Consider the following 21,311-nt stretch of genomic DNA (forward strand, 5'->3'; position numbering starts at 1 on the left):
AGTTTGCATTTTCAAGTGGGCAACTACTAACACTACCTGTTTGCTAAGAGAGCAGAGGGAGACCATATACCCTTTAGAATCTAACTGTATATTCCCTATGACAGTGGCATGTATGTAAATACAGGAATAACCATGTCTGAAGGTTGTCTCTTTAGCCAACAGAGAGTAACCCACTTCCATTAATCAGAAGTGTAATTGAACATTGTGAATCCCCTGCATACAAGTTACAGATCTGTTCCAAAAGGTCCGAACAAGATCTCAGAGTTGCTGTGTGATGAGGTTGTAGAATGGTGCCTGGATTGGTTCTCAGTATGGATGAAACATGACAGTGTGGAAAGCTCTACCCTGTGACCACAACTGAGGTGCTGGTGGGGTTAGCTATGCCCGCCCCTGGGCAGGGAATATACACGCTCTTCCAGCTACGCACTGATGGAACACTGTACAGATTTCAACTGCAATTGCCATACATCCCCACAATTTCTGAAATTAATACAGTACTCTCTCTATATATATATTTGTATAAATCCCAGTAAAGCAAGAAGTGAAGTGTAAATCAGTCATAAAAGAGGTTTCTACCTCTCTCTGATTCAACAAGAAGTGATTTCTAACACTTCACTTTCTACCCCAATTATTTCCCTCTTTGTCCTGGTTCAGCTGTGATAACACCCAGGGAATAGAGCAAAAGATTGCATGACAACGGCAAGCCTGTATCCTAAAGTTGTTGACACAGACTTCAATAAACATCACTGATAGTATATGCACTACATTGTCAAAACCTATGGCTTTTTTTTATTGCTTTAAAAATGCTTTGTAAAGACAACAGTACTCAGCTATCTTAATTCTGTTTGCAAGCTGGATACCTGTTTTGTCATCAAAATACCAGAGTATAGTGTCATAATTTTCATTCACAAAGTTTCTACAGCTTTAGACAATAGGAATTGTATATTCAAATTAAAAAATATATAAATAAGTGATACATTATGAAAAACTACTATATTTTAATATCAAATTAGGTGCAGGATCACTTCCTTATTTTGCTCAAAACCCAACATTTTGAATTGGTCAAATAACTTATCTAGTCCAGAGAGCTAGATGTTCCAGCAGCTACAAAGAAATTCAATAAAGTTTTAGTACCCTTTCCTTGTTGCTTCCTGGTCTACAATTAAAATATGAAATAACTGGGTACAGAAAATTAAATCCTGATGGTTGGAGACATCACCACACTTCAAACTCTTTCTAATATACTAACATTTTTGTTACTGAATATGAAAACATAAATGCTATGGAAATTCTTCCAAATATTAGAAATTCCATCCAGGAAGAGGTGTGTGCATGTGTGTTCAACACTGGACCATTTTGTTACATTACATTTTAAAAAGGTTATTTCTGAATTGAGAGAATATATGAAAAATAAAATACAGAAGACCCACAATTTTCAGATTTCAGATAATTCAGAATAATCTAAAAGTCAATGTGCATGCAATACTGATACCACTGTATTTTGGTATCTATTTTGAAGAGTGACAAAGGGACTGGGCTTAAGTATGTGGAAGTTAAACTCTAAAATCTGTAATTTTAAAATCCAAATCTATCTGGGAAGCTAGAGGCCTGTATTAGGTCACATACTTCCTATACAGTGTGAAGAAAAAAATTAAACGTAGAACAGAATCTGAAATATCTGTCATATGAGTAGCACAGTGACTTATGTCACCATGCTCAGCCTGTAGACATAGAAACCTGGAGAGGGATACTCAGCTTTGCTCTTCCCATAAATTACTCAGAGGTAGAGAGGAGCTTCCATATCTCCATCTCTCCTGAGAACAAAAATCTCTGATCTTATTTTAAAATTAACTTAAGGAGGGAGAAATCACAAATATGGCTTATTATGCCTTTCAGATGCAACTCTTGAAAGAGGAGGTAATGATGGGGTTTCTACCTTCTGAAAAAGCTTAAGAACTCTTTGCCAAGAAGTTTGAGATGGAGATTCAATTGCCTCTTCTACCACCTTTATGGAGATTGTTTTATCTACTAGGCTATAAGCTGAGCTTGGTAAAAGCTTATTTCTTCTCTCCAGTTGAATTTTCCCAGTCGTAAAGCTTTGGCAGAAGTAGTAATGCCCCCTCTTTGCACAGTCAACAGTCATGTGAAATGTAGAATGCAACAAAATTAAATAAACAAGACTCAGGCTTGCTCACCACTTATGTTAGTCCTGTTTATAATTATGTTAAAATATCACTAATTTACCTTAAATTAATATTGGGGAGAAAATAAGTCTGCACTATGGAAAACAGAATATGTTTACGTAATTAAGATTGTTTTATAATACTTACACACCACTGAGCTGAATTATGATTCTGAATTAAGATGCATGTTAAGAGCTGCAAAACCAACTCTACTAGTATTTTCTAAGTTTTTAATGTTCAACTTTGCAACCTCAACATCTTTTAAAAACTCTGTTTTTAGGTAAGTAATCTAAAATACATGGGATTAAATATAAATTGTCATAATTTTATAACATATGGCCTTAACACCTTTAGAAGCTGGCCATGTATCCCCAGCTTACTGTACTACTGCAAGTGTCATTAATGTCACGATTTACTGTAGAGAAAGTTACCTACTGTGCAACAGTAAGCATGCACATGCAAACTATATCAAATGAAAAAGCTGTAGCTTTGACGTCAGAAGTAATAACAGCTTATAAACAGCAGTTATTAATTCACCACTTAAAGCTTTGGGGATAAAGTCAAGTTGTACAGAACAAAAGGTTCCCGCACACAAGATCCTTGCTTTGTTACATTACTTAACAAAGAAATCCAAACATAACATCTCCCCTCTTTAACAGAAGTCAATGGGAATTAGTCATAGAATACAGAAGATACTCTGAAAGGTTATCTTTGAAAAGTCAGGCTCTATTAGTGAGATTCATCTGACCACAGCAAACATCTGCTTCTGAGGGAGTCACCTCAGAACTTTCTCTAGAGGGGCGGAAGGGGGGCAGAGGGGTAGGAGAAAGGCTCTGTTACGGTGTAATTAGTCTGATTTCTTTTAAACACCTCCCTTGATCATTTTTCTCCAATGAATACAGAGTGAACTTAAGATCACCAGCTCATAGATGTAGCCATTAGATACTTCCACAGTCAAGAAGGCAGCATCCCACTCTGGTAGGAGAAGGAGTTTGGGTGCCTTTGACTTTCTCTGTTTCAGTTTGTTAACAGACATTAAGCATTAATTGAAAAGATGAAAGTCAATAACAACTACAAAATTTGTAACACCTGCTTTGCAGTGGCAGAACCACAGAAAAGCCCAGAAGTAATTAGTACCTCACTTTCTCCGTGGAATAAAAAACAGAGTGTAGCAAATAAGGTGAGACATAGAATTATAGGTTTAGCCTATCCTGTGCTTTAAATGAACAAAGGCCCAGTGGGAAATAATATGAAACAATGTAAATAAAACCTGTATCAGAGTAACTATATATGAGGCAATTTCATTATGGTTACAGGCCTCAATTCTGGCATATTCTGACTTTAGCAAGTTTTCTTACAATATGGGCTTTGGTTTGTAAGAGACACTTCATCAAAAAATAAGAAAAGTAGTCTTATAAAATTTTTATTTGTGTTTCTATTTATATAGCAGGAGTGAAAAAAGTATCTACACTCTAAAAAGTATTTTTCCTTTTTAAAATTAATTAAAAAAAATAAGATGAAGAGCAGGTTTTAGGGAGTCAGACACAATCATCCAATGTCGAATTGCAGTTTTCATTGGCATCTAGATGAAACTCCTAACTATAGAAGTTTGAAGGTCTAAGTCAGAGCTAGTCACCCTAGGCTCTCTTTCTAAAAGCCAGAAACAGAAATCTCCAGAGAAGTAATTACTCTGAAATGGCTTGAAAGACTACTTAGTGTTAGTCATTGAAGATTACCTTATCTGGCTTGTCTGAACTCTTGAGGTACCTAATTCTCACCACTGATTGGGAGTTTGGTTTGACAACTTCAGGGTTAAGTATTAACTTCTATATGCCCAAATTAGGGTGCATTAATTCCATCCTAAATTTCCACATGCAGATAGGGCAACTATAAATTACATTCAGTAATATGCACATAGAATAATACCACTAGACTTAAATGAAACTTTACTAAAACTGGTGGACACAACCCTTTAGTTAAGAAAGCTGTAACAAAGAGCTCATCTTTTTAGGGAACAGTGGCAGGCTATACTTCAAAGGCACATGTCACTGCCCAAAATAACATGTGAGATTTCTCCACGTTCTTTGTAAAGAAAAGGAGGTTGGCAGCGCACTGCTTTAGCACAAAGTGAACCAGTAAGAGTGAGAACATTAGAGGCCTATCACTCAAAAAATTAAAGGTGAGGAAAGTAGAGGACAACAACTGGAAGGATACAAGTTATCAGTAGGTATGCTAGGTCTTTCTTCCATAAGGCTGCTTCCAGCTCGTGTGGTGTTGGTTTATAATGAATCTTACTGCTAAGGTCCTTAGTGCACAACTCTTGCATTGCATTTTATCCTACTTCCAATATATTCCAGTCCTCCAGGCATTCCAGTCCTCTGGTGTGGTATTTCAGTGTTCTTTTGCTTGAAAATGATTTTCTTAATAGATAGTTAGCAGTATGGAAAGTTTGAGCCTAGATGGAGTTCCTGTTTTCTACTGTATTTCTTTAAAACAAGAAATTTAAGTGAAACACAGCCTAAGCAACACAGAATCACAGAATCCTTAAGGTTGGAAAAGACCTCTAAGATCATTGAGTCAAATAGTATCTACCAGCTCAAAGTAGAATAAAAAACCCTGCACAATATTTTGCATTTGTTTAGCGGTATTTTATATTCACATGCCAGTCACAGCTTAGACCCTCTGTATCCAAACCCAAAGCAGTCAGCATGAATTTATACTGTAGGTACCAAAACTCAGTGCTGTTAAAGTGGTGCTAATGCAACCATTCCCAGAATTAGCTGTGTGATTATGAGAGATAAACCAATATTTTCAGTCTGAACATAGTTTAAAAGCATGTTATTAAATTAATATATTTAAAATAGTTGAATGCTTCTGTAATTAGAAAATGTCTAAAAAATATTGAAAACCTGTAACCACTGTTTATTTTTTTCAGATTACCCCTAAAAACAATAACATAAAAACTTACTGAAAAAAATGTTTTGCAGCTTTACTGCAATGTATGCAATCCTGGAATAATTTTGATCAAACTAATGGGCAAGTTAAATAAGAACCTTGCAAATCCACTTCATACAACAAGCAGATAATTGCTTATAGCCACTGCAAGCCTGGGCTGAAGGGCTACCCACATTAGTAAGTACATATAAGAAAAAACCATAGGAAATAGTACTTATTCACTACAGGTCACAGATTAGTCCCTTCTCTGTAGCTCAGGAATTTCAAGTTCACTTTAATCTAGTGTAATTGAGCTAACCAGCTCTTACATTAAAAAGTAATGATTAAGTTAAATTTCTTGCAGACATTCTGTACCTAAAACAAACATGCAGTATGCCTCTGGCAAAGAAGGATACTAATTATAGGATTGACTCATAAGATGAAAGGTTGCACAAGTTACTACTAGAAGCTAAAGTATGGTAAACTGGTTTGAAAAAACACATTAAAATTCTCATACTCTGCAGTTGAGAATTTCATTTTCTAACTGTACTTAGCAGTGACAAGAAACAAAACTGAATATGTTTCTAAATTGCTTGTTCATATTCCAGATGAACAAACTAGAAGTGAATACTGCAATTACTTCATCATTCTATACTATGGATTTTTTTTAACCTAATAAAGAAGTGAGCTCTACAGTGAATTTTTACTACACAAAAATGTGCAAAATTAATTATTTTCGGTCACTCTCAGCTTTCTTTTCTTATATTAAGCATGGTCTTAAAATGGATATTTGAGGATTCATTGCTTGACTTTACCCTTAATGCAACAATTCATTCTCTGATTTACCAGGAATCAGAAAAGAAACACATCTCCAAGGCTCCAGACATCTGTGGGGAAGGATATGCAAGTTCAAAAGTAGTTTTGTATTACAAACGGAAGCTTTCACTGGGATTAGCAGATAGAGTTGCCAGCTGTGAGTTAGAACAAAGATACAAAATATGTCCTATATGTTGCTGGCTACTGATTAGATACAACCTTCTGAATGCCAGATGGGCACTGCTTATGTGAACTCCTATTATCAGCTGCAGGAGCTTGTGATGTGAACTTATGAAATAAACAAAGTTTTATTCAATTTATTTTAAAAATCACAAGTTGACATTTCTGTTTTCAATTTAAGCTATACATTTTCCACCATATTGTAGCAAGCAATAAGCAATCTATTTTCAAAGACATTTACACTGGAATACTGTGTTCTCTCCGAAATACATATAAAAGTAATGTGCAATTCTCATGCTGAAACTAGACAGCCAATGCCTTTCAGTGCAATCCAACTTGGTCAAATATCACCTCAACTTCATAAGATTTACTTAAAGCTCTACTGCATTATGACGATGTGTGTTTTATATATTACATTTTCAGAGATTATGAACAAATAGTGTTGAAAAAAGACATTTCCTAATTTATTCTATGATTTCCACCTGTATGATGGAAGCCATTTACATTACATCTACTCACTCTGAAGTTCATTTCGTTTTGTAGAATCAGAAAACTCTTTGTCTGAGCAGCATGAATAGAAACTAGTCATCATGGTCAAAAGGATTAAAAAGGGATAATAAATGACAACAGCATACGATACATTCTGTTCACCTAGGAAAAAAACCTAAAGCCCTCACAATTCTAATGTTATAATCTATCTTAAGAAGTTTGCAACACTTAAATTTAACATTCTGAAATTATTTTTAGAAGGCAAAAAAATCACATCTATGGGCCACTGGTAACATTTAGCATGCTTCAAATATGTAATAGTTAATGGAAGACAAATTTCCTGCTCTCAGAAATCCGGCCTTCTGTGGCCAGGAAGGAAAAAGCAGTTTCTCTCCAAAGAATGCTCAACTTGCCAGGAAGGAAGGATCTTTTACAGATCCAGAAACTAGTATGATGCCAGCATTAAGGAAATGATCTACATGCTCAATGATAACCACCAAATGCTCTGACAGCTGTTCAATCAACAAAACCCAACTCAGCTCAATCCAGATGAATCTAGAACTTCAGTGACAGGGATGTAGAATGACAAGAGATGTTTGACTCTCAGCAAGAAAGCACTAGCTCTCGATAGCCTCTTACAACCTCAGGAATGTCTGTGAGGGTCAGTCAACAAGCACAAGTGTGGGACACCAGCTCACCAATTTTGGAAGAGAAAACCTTATGGCAGCATCCAACTTGAGTTACATCACAAGCTTGCACAAAGTAACAGCAGGAAAAGACTAGGAAAGAACTAGGGTTTTTTCTTTGGTATTTTTTCTCTGTTGCAAGAGCTACAGCATTCCTTCATTAGTCGGCTAGCAACTGAAGTACTCATCTTCATGAGTCAGAAAACATCAGAGAGACAGTGAACTCTATATCCTTATAAAGTACAAATATCTTAACTGGCATGTTAAGATGAAAATGTGTATTCCACTCCTTATTTACCACTTAGTAGCAACAACAGTCTTTTGCATAAAATATATATATGTGATTGCTTTTGAATCAAAGGAAAGAGTATTATTTTTTCATCCTCATAGAAAAACCTAATCTTTATTTTTGCCAGGAGAAAGTGAGGTTACAATATTGTTTATTTACTGAAAGATAGTTAATTTTCACTGTTGATTTATCAGTTTAGGCTTCCTTCTTCCATTAAGTACCAACTCAATCAGACAGATTTCACATACAAAAAACTCTTCCCTATGGAACTTTTTACCTAGATTTTGATCCGGAAGAATGTGTCACAGTCCATCTCACACAGCCTTAATTACAGAAACCTGTGTGAAATCAATCTAACAAGCCACATTTTGTCAAAAGAAAAGTCACATACTGTAATTACCATATGTAGTAAAAGGAAAGGTTTAACAATTTGCTTGAAAAATGACACACTGAAAAGGAGTGTTCAAAGCACATACTTCTGTAAAGCCTCCAGAAAGAAACAGTACCAAGACATGCATTAAAATCCAAATTTTTTTTGCCTTTGTTACTGAACCATACCTTGGTCTTGCATACCTTGGTCTGCCACAGAAATATTTATTTGTAGTTCAAGGATATTTTGTCTTTTTACACCAAAACTATTTTCATTTCAGAAGTATAAATATGAATATAATCAAGGAAAGACAAAAAGAAAATACTTTTCTGAATTAAAAGGGACTAAATGTACCAGTTAATAGAGCAAAATGTCTTTTAGTGATTCTTTTGGGCAGATCCATTCCCTGAGGTAGAGGATTACTCATTATATTGCATGAAGCAATACATTAAACCTTTTCAGTTCAATAAATTGTATTTTAGATTCTGTTCCTGATGCTCCACTTGAATTTACAATTACCAAGTTTCACCACATTACTCATAAAACAGCCTCTAGAAAACAATGGCATATCTTTCTTCCTATTGATCATACTTTTTATGGCAAGAGAGAAAAAGAGAAAAAAAAAGATCAGAGGTAAACTTTTTGTCTGTTTACATTTTTCTTCCTTTTTTTGATATGCATTCATTTTTGCTAAAATTTGCACAGCCTTTACAGTCATATTCAGCTTTTTAAATTTCCACTGGATGTTGTCAACAGACGTCCTTTAGGATTTGCTGGTCAGTCTCATCACATCTAATAATACAAAGGTAGCAACAAGCAAAATAAAGGACTGCCCATTATTTGAGATTAAAGAGTAGAATAATTGAAATAGAAAGTCTGACCCAGTCACCTGTACTTCACACACATAAAGCAGGAAGTAGAGAGGAAAGTTTGGCTGATTAGTCAGATAATAATTTAAACGGAAATTCATTAATTTGTAGCTCGAGCTTGACTTCAAAAATAGAACTCAAATTCTTAACTATTTGAACAATTTCTATTCAAGAAAACAACAGTCTGACTGGTATACTTTCATCAGCATATCCAAACAGCAAAGATAGCAGATATGCAGATATGCTTTTCCCCTCATTTTAAAAAGCTATGAGTATTAAATTGGAATTTATTACTTAACCATGGTTGCGGTCGGAATGTGAGAATTATGAACAATGTAATTATCTCAACAAGATACCTCAGAACAACTGAGCTGTATTGTGACATAGTAATTTGAGAAGGCATGAAACTAGGATCGCAAATGGGCACAGGCCCTGCAGTGCTAAGCACACACAGTAGTGGGAACCTACCTGTGATGGGGACCTACTTCTGATGCAATAATCAAAGAGTTAGGGCAAGAAGCCAACACACAGTTAGTATACATGCTAAGGGAAGAATTCTGGACTCAAAGAAGTTACCAAAGAATGGACTCCCAGACATTATCTCAACCTGCTCTGCCGAATTTGGCATCAGAAGACACCATAGAACAGATTGTTCAGAGACAGGTGACAGACCGATTAGCTTGTAGATCCTGGTGGTTTCAGTGCCAGGTGGGCTCAGTGTTGCAAAAGTCTTCAGATGACCACTGAAGGATATAGAAAAATCTGTAGGTGCCTCCTTAAATTTCAATTCCATTACCTCTTGGATCAATTGTGATACACAAAGGGATCTGTATTCTCCAATTAGACACCTATTAAGAGCATCCTGCCCAGTCCATGCATATGTACTTCCTTCCATGGCACTAAGGGGAAAGCAGGTAAACCACAGACCTTTTGGCCTAAACTAAAGCTCTGATGTGTTCAAGTCACTGGGACCCAGAATCAGTGCCATGCTCCTGGAGACAACGAATAGTTGTAGGTCCCTTGGGCTTTTAAGTGTTTGCACAGTTAGGTAGCTGTCAAGCAGGACAGTTGGTGGTGCAATTTTTGAGTCAGAATCCTTGGTCTATTTTGATATTTAAGCCTTATGTACCTCTAGATACTTGATAAGGCTAATGCTACCTTCACTGTAGTATATTTCTGAAGTATTCACTACTAGCCTAGTTCTTTTAGTTTGTAGCTTGAATTGGGTTACTTGAAACTCACTCAGTGAAATATTTCTTTGTGCAAAGAAATCTAAGTCAAATTTGAGGTATTAGGTACAAAATAAGAACTCTGTTTGCTGTCTTTGTAAGATTTTCAATGAAGATCAAGAAATTTCAAACACTCATTAGAATTAATAAAGTTGTTCAGCTTACTACCCTTTTACTATAGACTCAAATGATAACAGAGCAGACATGCTATATTGACTACTTCTGTTCTAGAGTTACTAGTGAGCGAATCAGTTCATTGGAACAGCCTTTAAACCTACAGTTTTGCAGCATTAAGCTAGATGTGATTAGCAATCTTTCTGATAAAACAAATTTTCCTCTGTAAAGAGCAAACGGAATAGTACAAAACATGTAAGGATAGTGCAAGACAGTGAACAAGAGTCTAACAGTTTAAAAATTGTGGTGGTTTTTGGTTTGTATAGGGTTGACTTTTTTTTTTTAAAGAGGAGTAGAGAGGATGGTGGATAGAAAAGAGGGAAGGAGTTCTGACCAGTTCTGTCTACTAACTGTAATACATACGTAGTGATAATCAGCTACATAATGAAGTACTTCTATACATACAGGCATAGAAATGAGAGGTACAGGCAAAAAGAGGTAGTGAAAGTAAGTTGGGAAAGTGTTAGAACATAATTAAACTATGCAATGAATCTAAATTTCTTCTCCTTCTAAATGCTCCTAAGTAGCATTTCAGAACTACTATAACTCATTCTAGTGGCAACATCTCTGTTATTAAAATAAGGAAAATTCTGTCCTCTCTTTGTTTTCAACTTTTTGTTTTCAAAGGGGAACCCAATGTGTAAAGCAAATTCAGAACAGGAAAAAAGGAACTGTTTGTCTCTAAGTTATACATGACCCCCAATGGGTCAGAAGCATCACAATAATTAAGGACAAGGAATTGAAAACATTTAGGTTTCCTAGGTTAACTCTCTTTGATCTATGATAACTGAAAGAAATAAAATAGTAATAAAACTTTATAAGACATTAATAGCATTTCTCATCTCACTGAAGCACCGAGTCAAATTTGTTTCAGACTTCTTGAAATTACTCTGCCATCAGGTCACATATGGAAAATATCAGACTGACTTATTACGTTTTTACAAAAGTGTACATTTCAGTGTTGAAATAATGGGAAGCTAACATCTCTGTAATAAAACAGTATTGATATTTATAAGCTCGTGATGCTATTATCTGTACTTAAATTAGCTGTCACTCCTTATGACTTCTGTGAAACGTTTATACAATATTCCAGCTGCTTTCTATCACAGTGTCCAACATGGCAAAGAGGATTATGAGAGATGTTGTGATGTATCCCCAAATCAGAACAAATACTGAGATAAGATGGACATATATATATGTTGGAATAGAACAAAGTAATTAAGAATAGTTTCATTTGTTACATACTTTCAGCTGCCAGTTGCCTCATATGCACATTGCATTAGCAATACAAAGTTTACTGTACAAAGCAACCAAATAAAAATTACAGAAAAACTTAATTGCTAGAAAAACATTATCTGGAGTCTGACAGCTTTCAAATAATAAAATTCTGTAAACAGAAAGAAGAAAGTGATACAAATAAATTAAAATTCCACTATGTAAACAGTGGAACTAATGTGGAATTGAATGTCATCCAAAAATTACTCTCAAGTTAAAATGCTATATTTTTGTTTAATGAAATAATACAAAAAGCTCCAACAAAGCTGAGACAGTGGGATTTTTTTTTTCTCTTTCACCACTGGTAAAAGTATTTTACAGAATACACACGTAGCCAGCAAGCTTCCAACTTCCCCTTACAAAACAATATATGTTATAACCCTGCAGACTGCAATTTCTAGCTTTCTATCTTCTCTGTTCTGAAGTACAGTCCTTGCATATCCCCAATGCCCATTACACTCACATGAAAGTTTACAAAGTCACAGATTCTAATCCTGTAAATATAAAGGAGTAGATTTATACACAATCCTAACTTTTTCTACACTAGCTTCTTTTGCCACCAGGAAGAAGGAAATACCACCAGATTTTATCCCTTAAATAGAAACATTCATCAGTGAAATAACATACCCTGTAGATTTGAAGAGTGAGACTCAGCTCCAGTTTAAGACACTTATATTTAATTCTCAGAAAAAAAACCACTGTAACCATATAGAAACTAACTAATAAAAAATCTACAGAAGAAAACTGTAAAGGGAGTTTTGTGATCAATCTTAGTGAAGGCAGTCAAAGTGTCAAAGGAATTCAACAAAATCAAAGTAGGTAAGATATGGATGCCTCACATGAAAATGCAATGTTTTTACTATGATCTTCTTTATGTATTTTGTCTTGACAAGCCACAGTCTTTACTTCTATTCCTCATCTTAGTAAAAAACTGTTCATTTTTTAGTTTGAGATACTCTTCATAATTGAAACCGAAATCAATATCTGAAAATACGGTTCATGGCAAAAAAGCAGCAACTTTGGACCCAAGTGCCGGGTTATTTCAAACACACATAATGTTACAATCAAACTGCAGATATTTCCACTGTTGTGACTTATTCAACAAAACATTTCTGCTTCATTGAAGCAAAGAATGTGTTTATTTCCTGGAACATGTAGAAACTAGTTTCCCAAGCTTCACAGAGTGGTATCCCTCCCCCATCCTGTCCCCTCTAAGCTTCCCATGCTCTTTGCTCTGTCATGAAGACAAGCAGTAGTCCTGGAGAAGGAAGAATGATTTTGGCTGGACAACCTGTGCAATTTTTTATGGTTTAAAAAGTTATATTAGAAAAAAAAAAAAAAGGATAAGTCTGTTGTTTAAGTGGCAGTTTGGCTATAAAACGCTCTCTTGGTGCCTAGGTGTTAATTTCCTCACTTCCTTGATTCTCGCAATTTATTCCAATTTAACTGTTTGTACAGTCAAATTCTACACTGAATTTGCACATAACAGGGGAACACCACTGACTGGAGATTGGTCCAGAAAGGAAGTTCTAGGAATTATTTTTTTAATACATCTCGAAAAGTTCAATGTCACAGGCTCTTTGGCTTAGTAGAAAGCCTGTCCAGAGACTAAAGTATTCTTGTGATTCTGGTGCTTTTCTGCATTTTGAATTAAACAATACAACAGTAACCACTTGTAAGAACAGCTGGCATAGCAAACCTGATAAAAAATTCTATTACTTTAATTTTAATCTGCCATCTTCTTATGGTCAAAAGATGATAAGGAGTATGGTTTCTAATGTTTTTTGTTTGTTTGTTTGCTAAGACAGACTAGTTGTTCTTATTATTGCTAGTTCTAAGAAAACGATGCTAATTTTTGGAAAATCTTCTGCTCCTTGCTTGAACTATTCCCTCATCTCTCCTTAACTTGTGCCACCACAACTGTTCTGAGGTTAACAAACTCATTCATTAGATTTAAAAATAACCTTTAAAAGGGCATTATTTTGATTCTTTTTCTATCAGAGAGAATCACCATCTAGCTTACTTAAGAGTTTCATTAACAGTTTAAGCATAACCATTGAGAAAGCACAACACTGGCCTGAGTAGACAGGAGAGTGAACTTTGCAAACATAAATTGGTGCTAAGAACCATATCCACATCACTGTTTCACCACTTTTGGACAGTCTATGGTACCCTCTATTCCAGAAATTAATTTTGGATTGATTGGGTTTTCACTCTAATTCCCAATTCAAAGGAATCCTTTGCTGTCATTCAGTGGAGAAAAAAATGTCTTCAAGTGAAAAAAATGTCTTCCGTTTACAAAGTGAACATAAATAGTAATTTTAAAAACATGCTTTCATTTCTAATGTTTAGATGCTGCCCCTGTACATAGGATTGGTATTCACAGTTTGTTTACCTGAACTAAGTAAATTAAAATATAACTATATCATTGTGTATTTCATTTTCTGACATCCTAAAAACACACATAAGTCATTGTGTCCCCTTTAAAGTTAACACAAAGGTGATAACAATTCTCCTGGCCTCTAATACTCTCTTTACTTGTTCATTATAGAATCCTTTCAACTTTGCCTCTAGCAATTCACAAACTCATTTCTTCATGAGTAAATATTTAAACCAGATCTGTTTTAAAATGTCTACTGAAAGAAGATAAAAGCAAGTATTTAGATTTATAGCTAACCAGGTAATAATCAACTGCTACTAGAAAGAACTCGATCCACGTCTCAGCTTTAACATGAACCTGTAGTCCAGGTAGGGGGCTGTGAGCTTTTGTGCCTTTATGGTAATGTTCTAAAGCAAACAAGAGATTGCCACACACCTCGCAGGATAATTAATTCATTGAAATGGGACATTTAAACTTTTCCTTTTCATCTGTAATACAAGAGTTAGCTGCACTAATATTTGACTTTCTGTTTCACAGTGGAAAGAGAGAAGGATAAAAAAGGCAGAGAATTAGAACTTAGTTCTCTGATCATTGAGAACTTGTCCCACACACTAAGGATCTGTCTCCATTTAACTTCAAGTAGCACAGTCTTAACTATCAAAATATATTCATTATTGAAATAAACTGCCAACATTTTCAGCATTAGGTGGGAAAGGTTTGCCTTCACACATCATTATTTATACGTCCTTACAGAATCATGTTTTTGTCTTGGTCTTAAATTTTCCTCTATCTGATGTTAAGTAAAACTCAAAAGGATTTCAGTTCACTTAGCTCTATTGTAGAAAAAACTTCCTAGGCTGTTCTGAGAAAGGCATGTACACTCTCCAAAACTGAGGCAGCTTATGTCAGAGGCCTGAAAACCAATACACAAATTCTGAAAAAAAGCTTTCTGAAATCCATAGTGACATATCGTAACTGTACTTCATGATAGGATTTCGGTTATTTAGGACTTTAATAAGTGGTTACTATGCAAATAACAAACATTTTAATGATTTCAAACTTGTAAAAGCTACAAATACTTGCCAATTCTCACAACTTCACTGTTACCACTTCTGTTACTTAGTCAATGGTTTTGTCACATTCATGAAAGTAGGGCACAAAAACGTCTCTTATCTGGATTTACCACTGCAGCTTGTGCCAGAGAAAATACTCTTCTCCATGGGGTTGCCTGTTACCTATTAAAATTAGTAATAGTTTCCTAATGGTTCAGTTTAGGATCCAAGTTTAGGCTCAATTACAGAAGCCAAATCACTATCAATTAAACAATTCTGAGTTATTTTAAAAGACTTGGTAACTGTTCTTTCATCACTTTTAAAAAATAATAATTTGTGATTTTGAAAAATATGAAATAGACATGAGTCACTAATTACAGCCAAATCAGAATAATAAGGGAGGTAATTTCTTCTTCCCTGTCTTTGATTGTGCCAGAGAGCAGAATTCATGTTTGAAGAACATACTTTCTTAGAAGAAGGGAACAACCAAGAAAAGAGAAAAAAAATGTATAAAACGAATTTATGAATTAGAGATCCTAGACAAGACGAAAAACTGTTGCACTGTAGATTTCACCAACTTTATTTGTAGATAAAAAGAGTGAAAACAGATGAAGGGGATAATACCTAATTTGCCCAACTGAAGGAATTAAAATACATGTATATATGAAATGGTCTGTTTGGGTTCAAAGTCTGTCTAGAAATACCTTCTGCAACTCATCAAATTTGAAGTGATTTGCTCCAGTAAGTCAAGATCAGGATTTCATTCTTGTCATCAAACCTGACGGTGTTTGATAGGAAGAACATACTTTCTAAACATTTTTAAGATATCATGTTGTCTACACTTCAAAAATAGCTGAACATTTTTCAATTTAATTTCAAGGCTTGTGCTGTACATGGGCAGGAGTTACTGCTGAAAACATTGGAACTTATTTGACTTAGTCTTTTTACAGCAATCTGATTTACTGGTTTTGAATGTTGCAATCTTTAATAGTACAAGTTTTTATACATGTGGTTTCCTGTCAATTTCTCTTAGGGTTTGAGAGGATTTCATTATATACCTGAGATTCAGAAAAATTTAATTTTTATTAAAGATTCTGTCTAAAAAATCAGGGTTTACAGGTTTATCACCCAAAAGGCACTAAAACTAGAATGGAAGCAAAAGAAGGAAATTTGGCTCATTCAAAAAAGACTAAGCAATATATGAAATGCTGAAGAATCCTTATTTCATTGAAGTTAATACAATATAAAACTATTAAAAAGTATGATTTTAACGCACATCCTACATTCTTGGTTCAATTTTAATTTTGCACAATTTAAAAAAAAATAATATATTTATAAGAAACAGTGCGTCTTTTTTAAAGTAGTATGAAGTATTTAAGGACATGACAATTTATTCTTTCTATAAACAACTGTTTCTGTTTGAAATAGGGGAAGAAACTCCTAAAACATAAGTTCTCAGTTACAGAAATAAACAAGTAAAGCCAAAGTTTTCCACATGATTATGTTGAATCATATTTATTTTTCATATTATAGACAGCAATAAATGCAAAAAGTACAAGTCACTCTTTTCATTGAATTAAACACTTGATGGGATGTAGACATCGACAATCTTAGGAGAAGTAGCGACAAGGCTCCTGTTGCAGAATAAAGAGGTTCTCACCTTTGAAGAGATTCTAATTCTCTCATTGGTAAAAAACAAATAGAGAAGTCAATTACTTCTTCAGGTATACAGCAGTATAAAGATATTTATCTATATTGTTCTCTCTCATTGTAACCTTGGTAGAAAGGTTAATTTTAAAGATACCAACAAATTACCCTTCTGGGGTGTTCAGGAAAGGACTCATAGTTGTTGAGGCCTACCTGATAGTAGGCAGATGGTCCAGGACAATTGCCTTTCTTTTGGCATTAAAACAGAAATTAAAAAATTAATATGACAACATCAGAAGTGGAATCAAGACTCCCTGAACACGGGGTATGACAGGAAAGTTTATTCCACAGGTGACTGGTCTTTTCGGGGAACTTCTCAATGATAGTATTGGATCTGTTGAAATGTTTTAACAAAACCATTTCCTAATAAAAATGAATTTTTAAAAGAATTCATAACTGTGACCGTCATTTTCTTTCCCAGGTTTTGAAGTTAAAAGAGAAAACACTCTAAAGCAAAACCACCACTTACAGTGAGGCTCATAGGGAGGAGGAGGATCACCACAAGGAACACACTCCATGTCTTGAAAGCCTCCAAGCTTAGTCTTCCTATAAAATCTAGAAGACAAAAGAATGAAAAAAACCCCAAAAAACAGTTAATCAAAAGCAGTTATTTTTTCCACACAAAATTAATCAGGTGTTTTAACAAAATCTTCTATACTTGCAAATTTTGTCAATCTGTGCAAATTATTAGGAAATAGAAGAAAATAAAAGTAATAAAAATACAGTAGATACTAATTAATAGTGCAACAGCAGATCTAAAGTAAACTCAGGAAAAATCTAACTCTGTTAGTCCAAATGCATAGTAACTATGATCTTATGTTTACAGAAGAAATAAACAACTTTGGAGATTTCAGACAGAAATCAATATCCCATTTTCCACATAGACTACAACATACATGACACGTATGAAGAAACTTACCTTATGAAAGCTTACTTACATATCTAAAAAAAAAAAGGGAACTGTTTAATCTATATAATTCTCCAAAAATAAACAAGATATTATAAGGTAATTATCACCATTAGCAACATATAATGGACCAAATGTCAGCAACATTTTATTCTAAAGACCCTCCAAGAACTTTATTACTGAGTTTATGTTTGAAGAGCTTACTGACTACACTGATTGGCAAAACCCTACACTCCTAAAGCAGGGAACAAGAGTAGCAGCAAATGAAAAACCAAAACTTAAAGAGTATGATACTTCAAATCTGTATGTATGAAATCCTCTAAAGAACTTATCTAGAGTAGGTCTGTCTTTCAACCAGTCACTAGTACTGAGGCAGAATCAGCAGCTGTGGCCTGTTTAAGATAAGTACATAAATTGTTTCTCTAGAGGTAGTGGCACATTAAATAAAAGGTACTAACTCAAACTCTAGTGATGTTATATTACTAACATTGCAAAAGCCATTAAAGTATGAAGTCTGTATCAGCTAAAGCAAACAGCTTTCCAACTGCTCAAGAAACCCATGCTTTAAAAATGTGAACAGAAACAGATCCATAGGCTGCAAGACTGAAAGTCTTTTGCTCTGAATGAAATGTGTTAATATTTGTTTTTAGCTGACATGCTCACTTGTAGTGTTTTGAAAGTGAACAATAGGGAATGGCATGTTGAAAACCCATGTAAACCAGAAATAAATAGGACTGGTGAGAGGCAAAACATTAGCTACATCATTTGGTTTGGCTAGCTCTATCTTCCGTTCACTTAGGCAGCATCTAAACTGAAGGATGAGTGGTGGTGTGTTCTACACTTCTGTTACCCAAAATGTCCAGACTAAATGACTGTGACTACCCTTGCCATGAATGACTCTCTTCTTCCTCATGTTTCCAACTTTGCTGCAAGTAAATGCAGGTTGTGGAAACAGCTCTCATTTTAATACACATTCAACACACATATCTAGAATGCATTCTAGACCAGAATACTGAGAAGCATTCCCAGGTCCTGCAGTTTAGATTTGCCCTTAATTCATGATTTACTGTGGTTTTTTTTTGTTCCTTTCTCATCTTCCAAAATTTATCTTACATTGTTTACAAAAGAAGAAAATCTTCTCCCTGCTGACAGCCAAGTAAGCCCTACCATACATGTATATTAATATGCAATAAAAGCATAAATCAATCCATCATGTGGCTGCAAGTAGTATCAAAAGTGGTTGTGAGTAACATCTAACGCCTGGGGCTGCATCTTCTTATACAGTGACTTAAACTAACATTAGTTACCAAAGGATTACTGAGTGTTTTTAAACGAAAAGACCTCACTTCTGGCTTAAGAAAGAATAACAGAAGGAGCTTCAACACTGCTCAGGTATTTGATAGCTAGTATTTAATAAATAATTAAATAAAACAGCTGAGATATATATATGAAACAAAATATGAACTTTTAAGCATGTCTGAAATATATACCCTGAAAATACAAAGGTTGTTATGATTGCAAATCAGTTCTCATAAACTACTCCCATCAATTAAACGACCAGTCAATAGTTCACAAAAGCATCAGAAATGTCCTTTTTACAAATTCATGGCAGGGCTTTGTAATATCAGAACTTGGCCACAATGTAAAGAATAGCCTTTTAGAGATCTTAAAATATAATACTACAGAGAAGATTAGCAACAGAGATCTGGGATGACTGGACAACAAATTCAGCCAGGATCATGCTCTACGAATTTATCAACATGGTGAAGGAAATTCAGGCACATAAACCACAGCCACTGCTTTTGACCTAAGAACATTTGTGCATGAGAATTATTAAGCATTGACCTAAGGAGGGGAAAAAACCCAAGTAAATAACGTGATCAGTTTTCAAGAAAGTAATTGTGTATGTTTACAAATACATAATTCTTTATAACAATGAAGTAAGACACCAGTAACACAATATTTTGATGTATTTTGCTTGGATGCTGTATACTCTCATAGACCAAGTAGGTAATTATCCAACCATTTTTATGGATGAGATAATTAAGATTGCAATTCTGAAATTAAGTGCTCAGATAACACAGTAAATTGTTGGCAAGGCCAAGATTAGAACCTAGGACCTTCACAGGTACACAAAGGATACAATCACTTGTCCGGAAAACATGAACAAGCAATTTTAATGCAAATTAGTTTTGAATTTGTTCAAGTCTCATCTTCAGAAATAGGCTTACCCAGGTAAACACTCTCCACATAGTGCATTGCTGGTGGCAGAACAGTTGGCCTTCTGAAACCGGTTAACTAATGCACAATCCAGACAAGGCTTGCACTTCTGAAAGCCCCAGTCTTCCTTGAATCTGTTTGGCCTGCATGTCATGCACTGTGCATCCTCCCCATATCCAAAGCCGCATTCCTGTAGGGATTAACAAGCAATAGCAAGCTATTCAGTCACAGAAAGCCTGAACAAGAAGAAAATGCTGGGATAAAATGAAGACCTAGCGTAATTATTACTGAGAGTAGGTCTTTCTTGAGACAAAAGCCATCCTTTCAGCAAGTTCAAATGTGTTTTCCACTGCTAATAATCTCCCTTACTTCTATAAGTAATACTTAGTCATCCACTTTATTCATGAAACCACTGTGTATTTGAATGATAAAGGGCTTCAAGGACTCCCACAGTTTCATTATTACTAGCTTATGGTAGAATTATTGAGCTGTCTGTTTTTTAATTAGGTCAGTCATGTGAAAGTGCAGAAACTGGGACAAGTGAAATATAAAGGCACTTAGTTACAAAAACAGCAAAGAAGCACTTTGATATTAAGGTTCATAGCTAAGGTGAACAAAGTTAATTGCCAAAGAGAGTGCACTGATCTTCAAAGGCTTAGAATTTCTGTTACCAAATAAACCAGAGCTAGTTAATGACCATCAGCTAGGCATGAAACGTTGCTTAGCCACTAAGAATTTCAGAAACTCGATCCGCTCCAGTCCTAACAGTTCTTAAACTGTTGGAAAAGTTCAACAGCTCTGCGGATCTGCATGATATTTTACTACACAAGGAATACCGTTATGGTTGGTTATTTATCCCAGATTTAGCTGTTTAAAGAAATTATTTCCATTCATTTGCAAAAGAACACCTACTACCACTGACAAGCTGCAAAGAGAAACACTTAACAATACGTAATAGTCTGGGGACTGAATTCTGTGAACTGATTATCAAGAACTATCAATCTACTTCTTAAGAGTTATCAAATTACTAAGAGTTGCTATTCCCTTTTATCATCCAAATATCAAAATAATTTTTTTCAGTACTTTGGAGTTAAGATTTGATGCATTAGTGTCACACTGGAAAACAGCAAGAGGAATGCAACAAATTGCTGGAAAGGACTTACTGGGGAGGGAGTAGGTGGGAAAGGCAGAACATGGGGACCTTGTTCTCCAGTATGTGGTTTCAGTGGAAGAATAGGGAATTTTCCCATTGGGAAACTGCAGGAAATCTTCAACTTGGGCAACTTAAGAGAAGGTTTCCACCAGTTTCCACCACAACATACGCGTTTCATACATATAAACAATTTTTCCCTAAGTCACTGACCTAACCCAATCTGCTGCAGTAAAAAAGCTTTGAACCTTAGAAACACACAGGATCCTCCAAAGTTTTGCATTGAGAAAGCATCTATGGGACAAGCTCTGTGATGGAGTTGACCAATATGTATTTTATAGTGCTTCTACACTGAAATGATCAAGTAGCGATACACAACTTCAAATGCATTTTACTGGACA

General features: G+C 35.0%; 1 protein-coding gene across 3 annotated transcripts in view; it reads right to left on the bottom strand.

Annotated features, from left to right (window-relative positions):
- The window catches only part of TNFRSF19 (TNF receptor superfamily member 19), a 59,546-nt gene that overhangs the window by 15,540 nt on the left and 22,695 nt on the right, over nucleotides 1-21,311 (bottom strand). For all 3 annotated transcript variants that reach the window (XM_051780121.1, XM_051780122.1, XM_051780123.1), the window contains 2 exons: nucleotides 19,772-19,950; nucleotides 17,103-17,188 (listed from right to left, as the gene is read on the bottom strand). In XM_051780121.1, coding sequence (XP_051636081.1) covers nucleotides 17,103-17,188; nucleotides 19,772-19,950 — 265 coding nt within the window. The remainder of the gene's footprint in view (nucleotides 1-17,102; nucleotides 17,189-19,771; nucleotides 19,951-21,311) is intronic.

The sequence above is a fragment of the Manacus candei genome, unplaced genomic scaffold, assembly GCF_025592945.1.
Source record: "Manacus candei isolate 608988 ecotype Guabito, Panama unplaced genomic scaffold, ASM2559294v1 h1tg000014l, whole genome shotgun sequence".
In the NCBI taxonomy this organism is placed as follows: Eukaryota; Metazoa; Chordata; class Aves; order Passeriformes; family Pipridae; genus Manacus; species Manacus candei.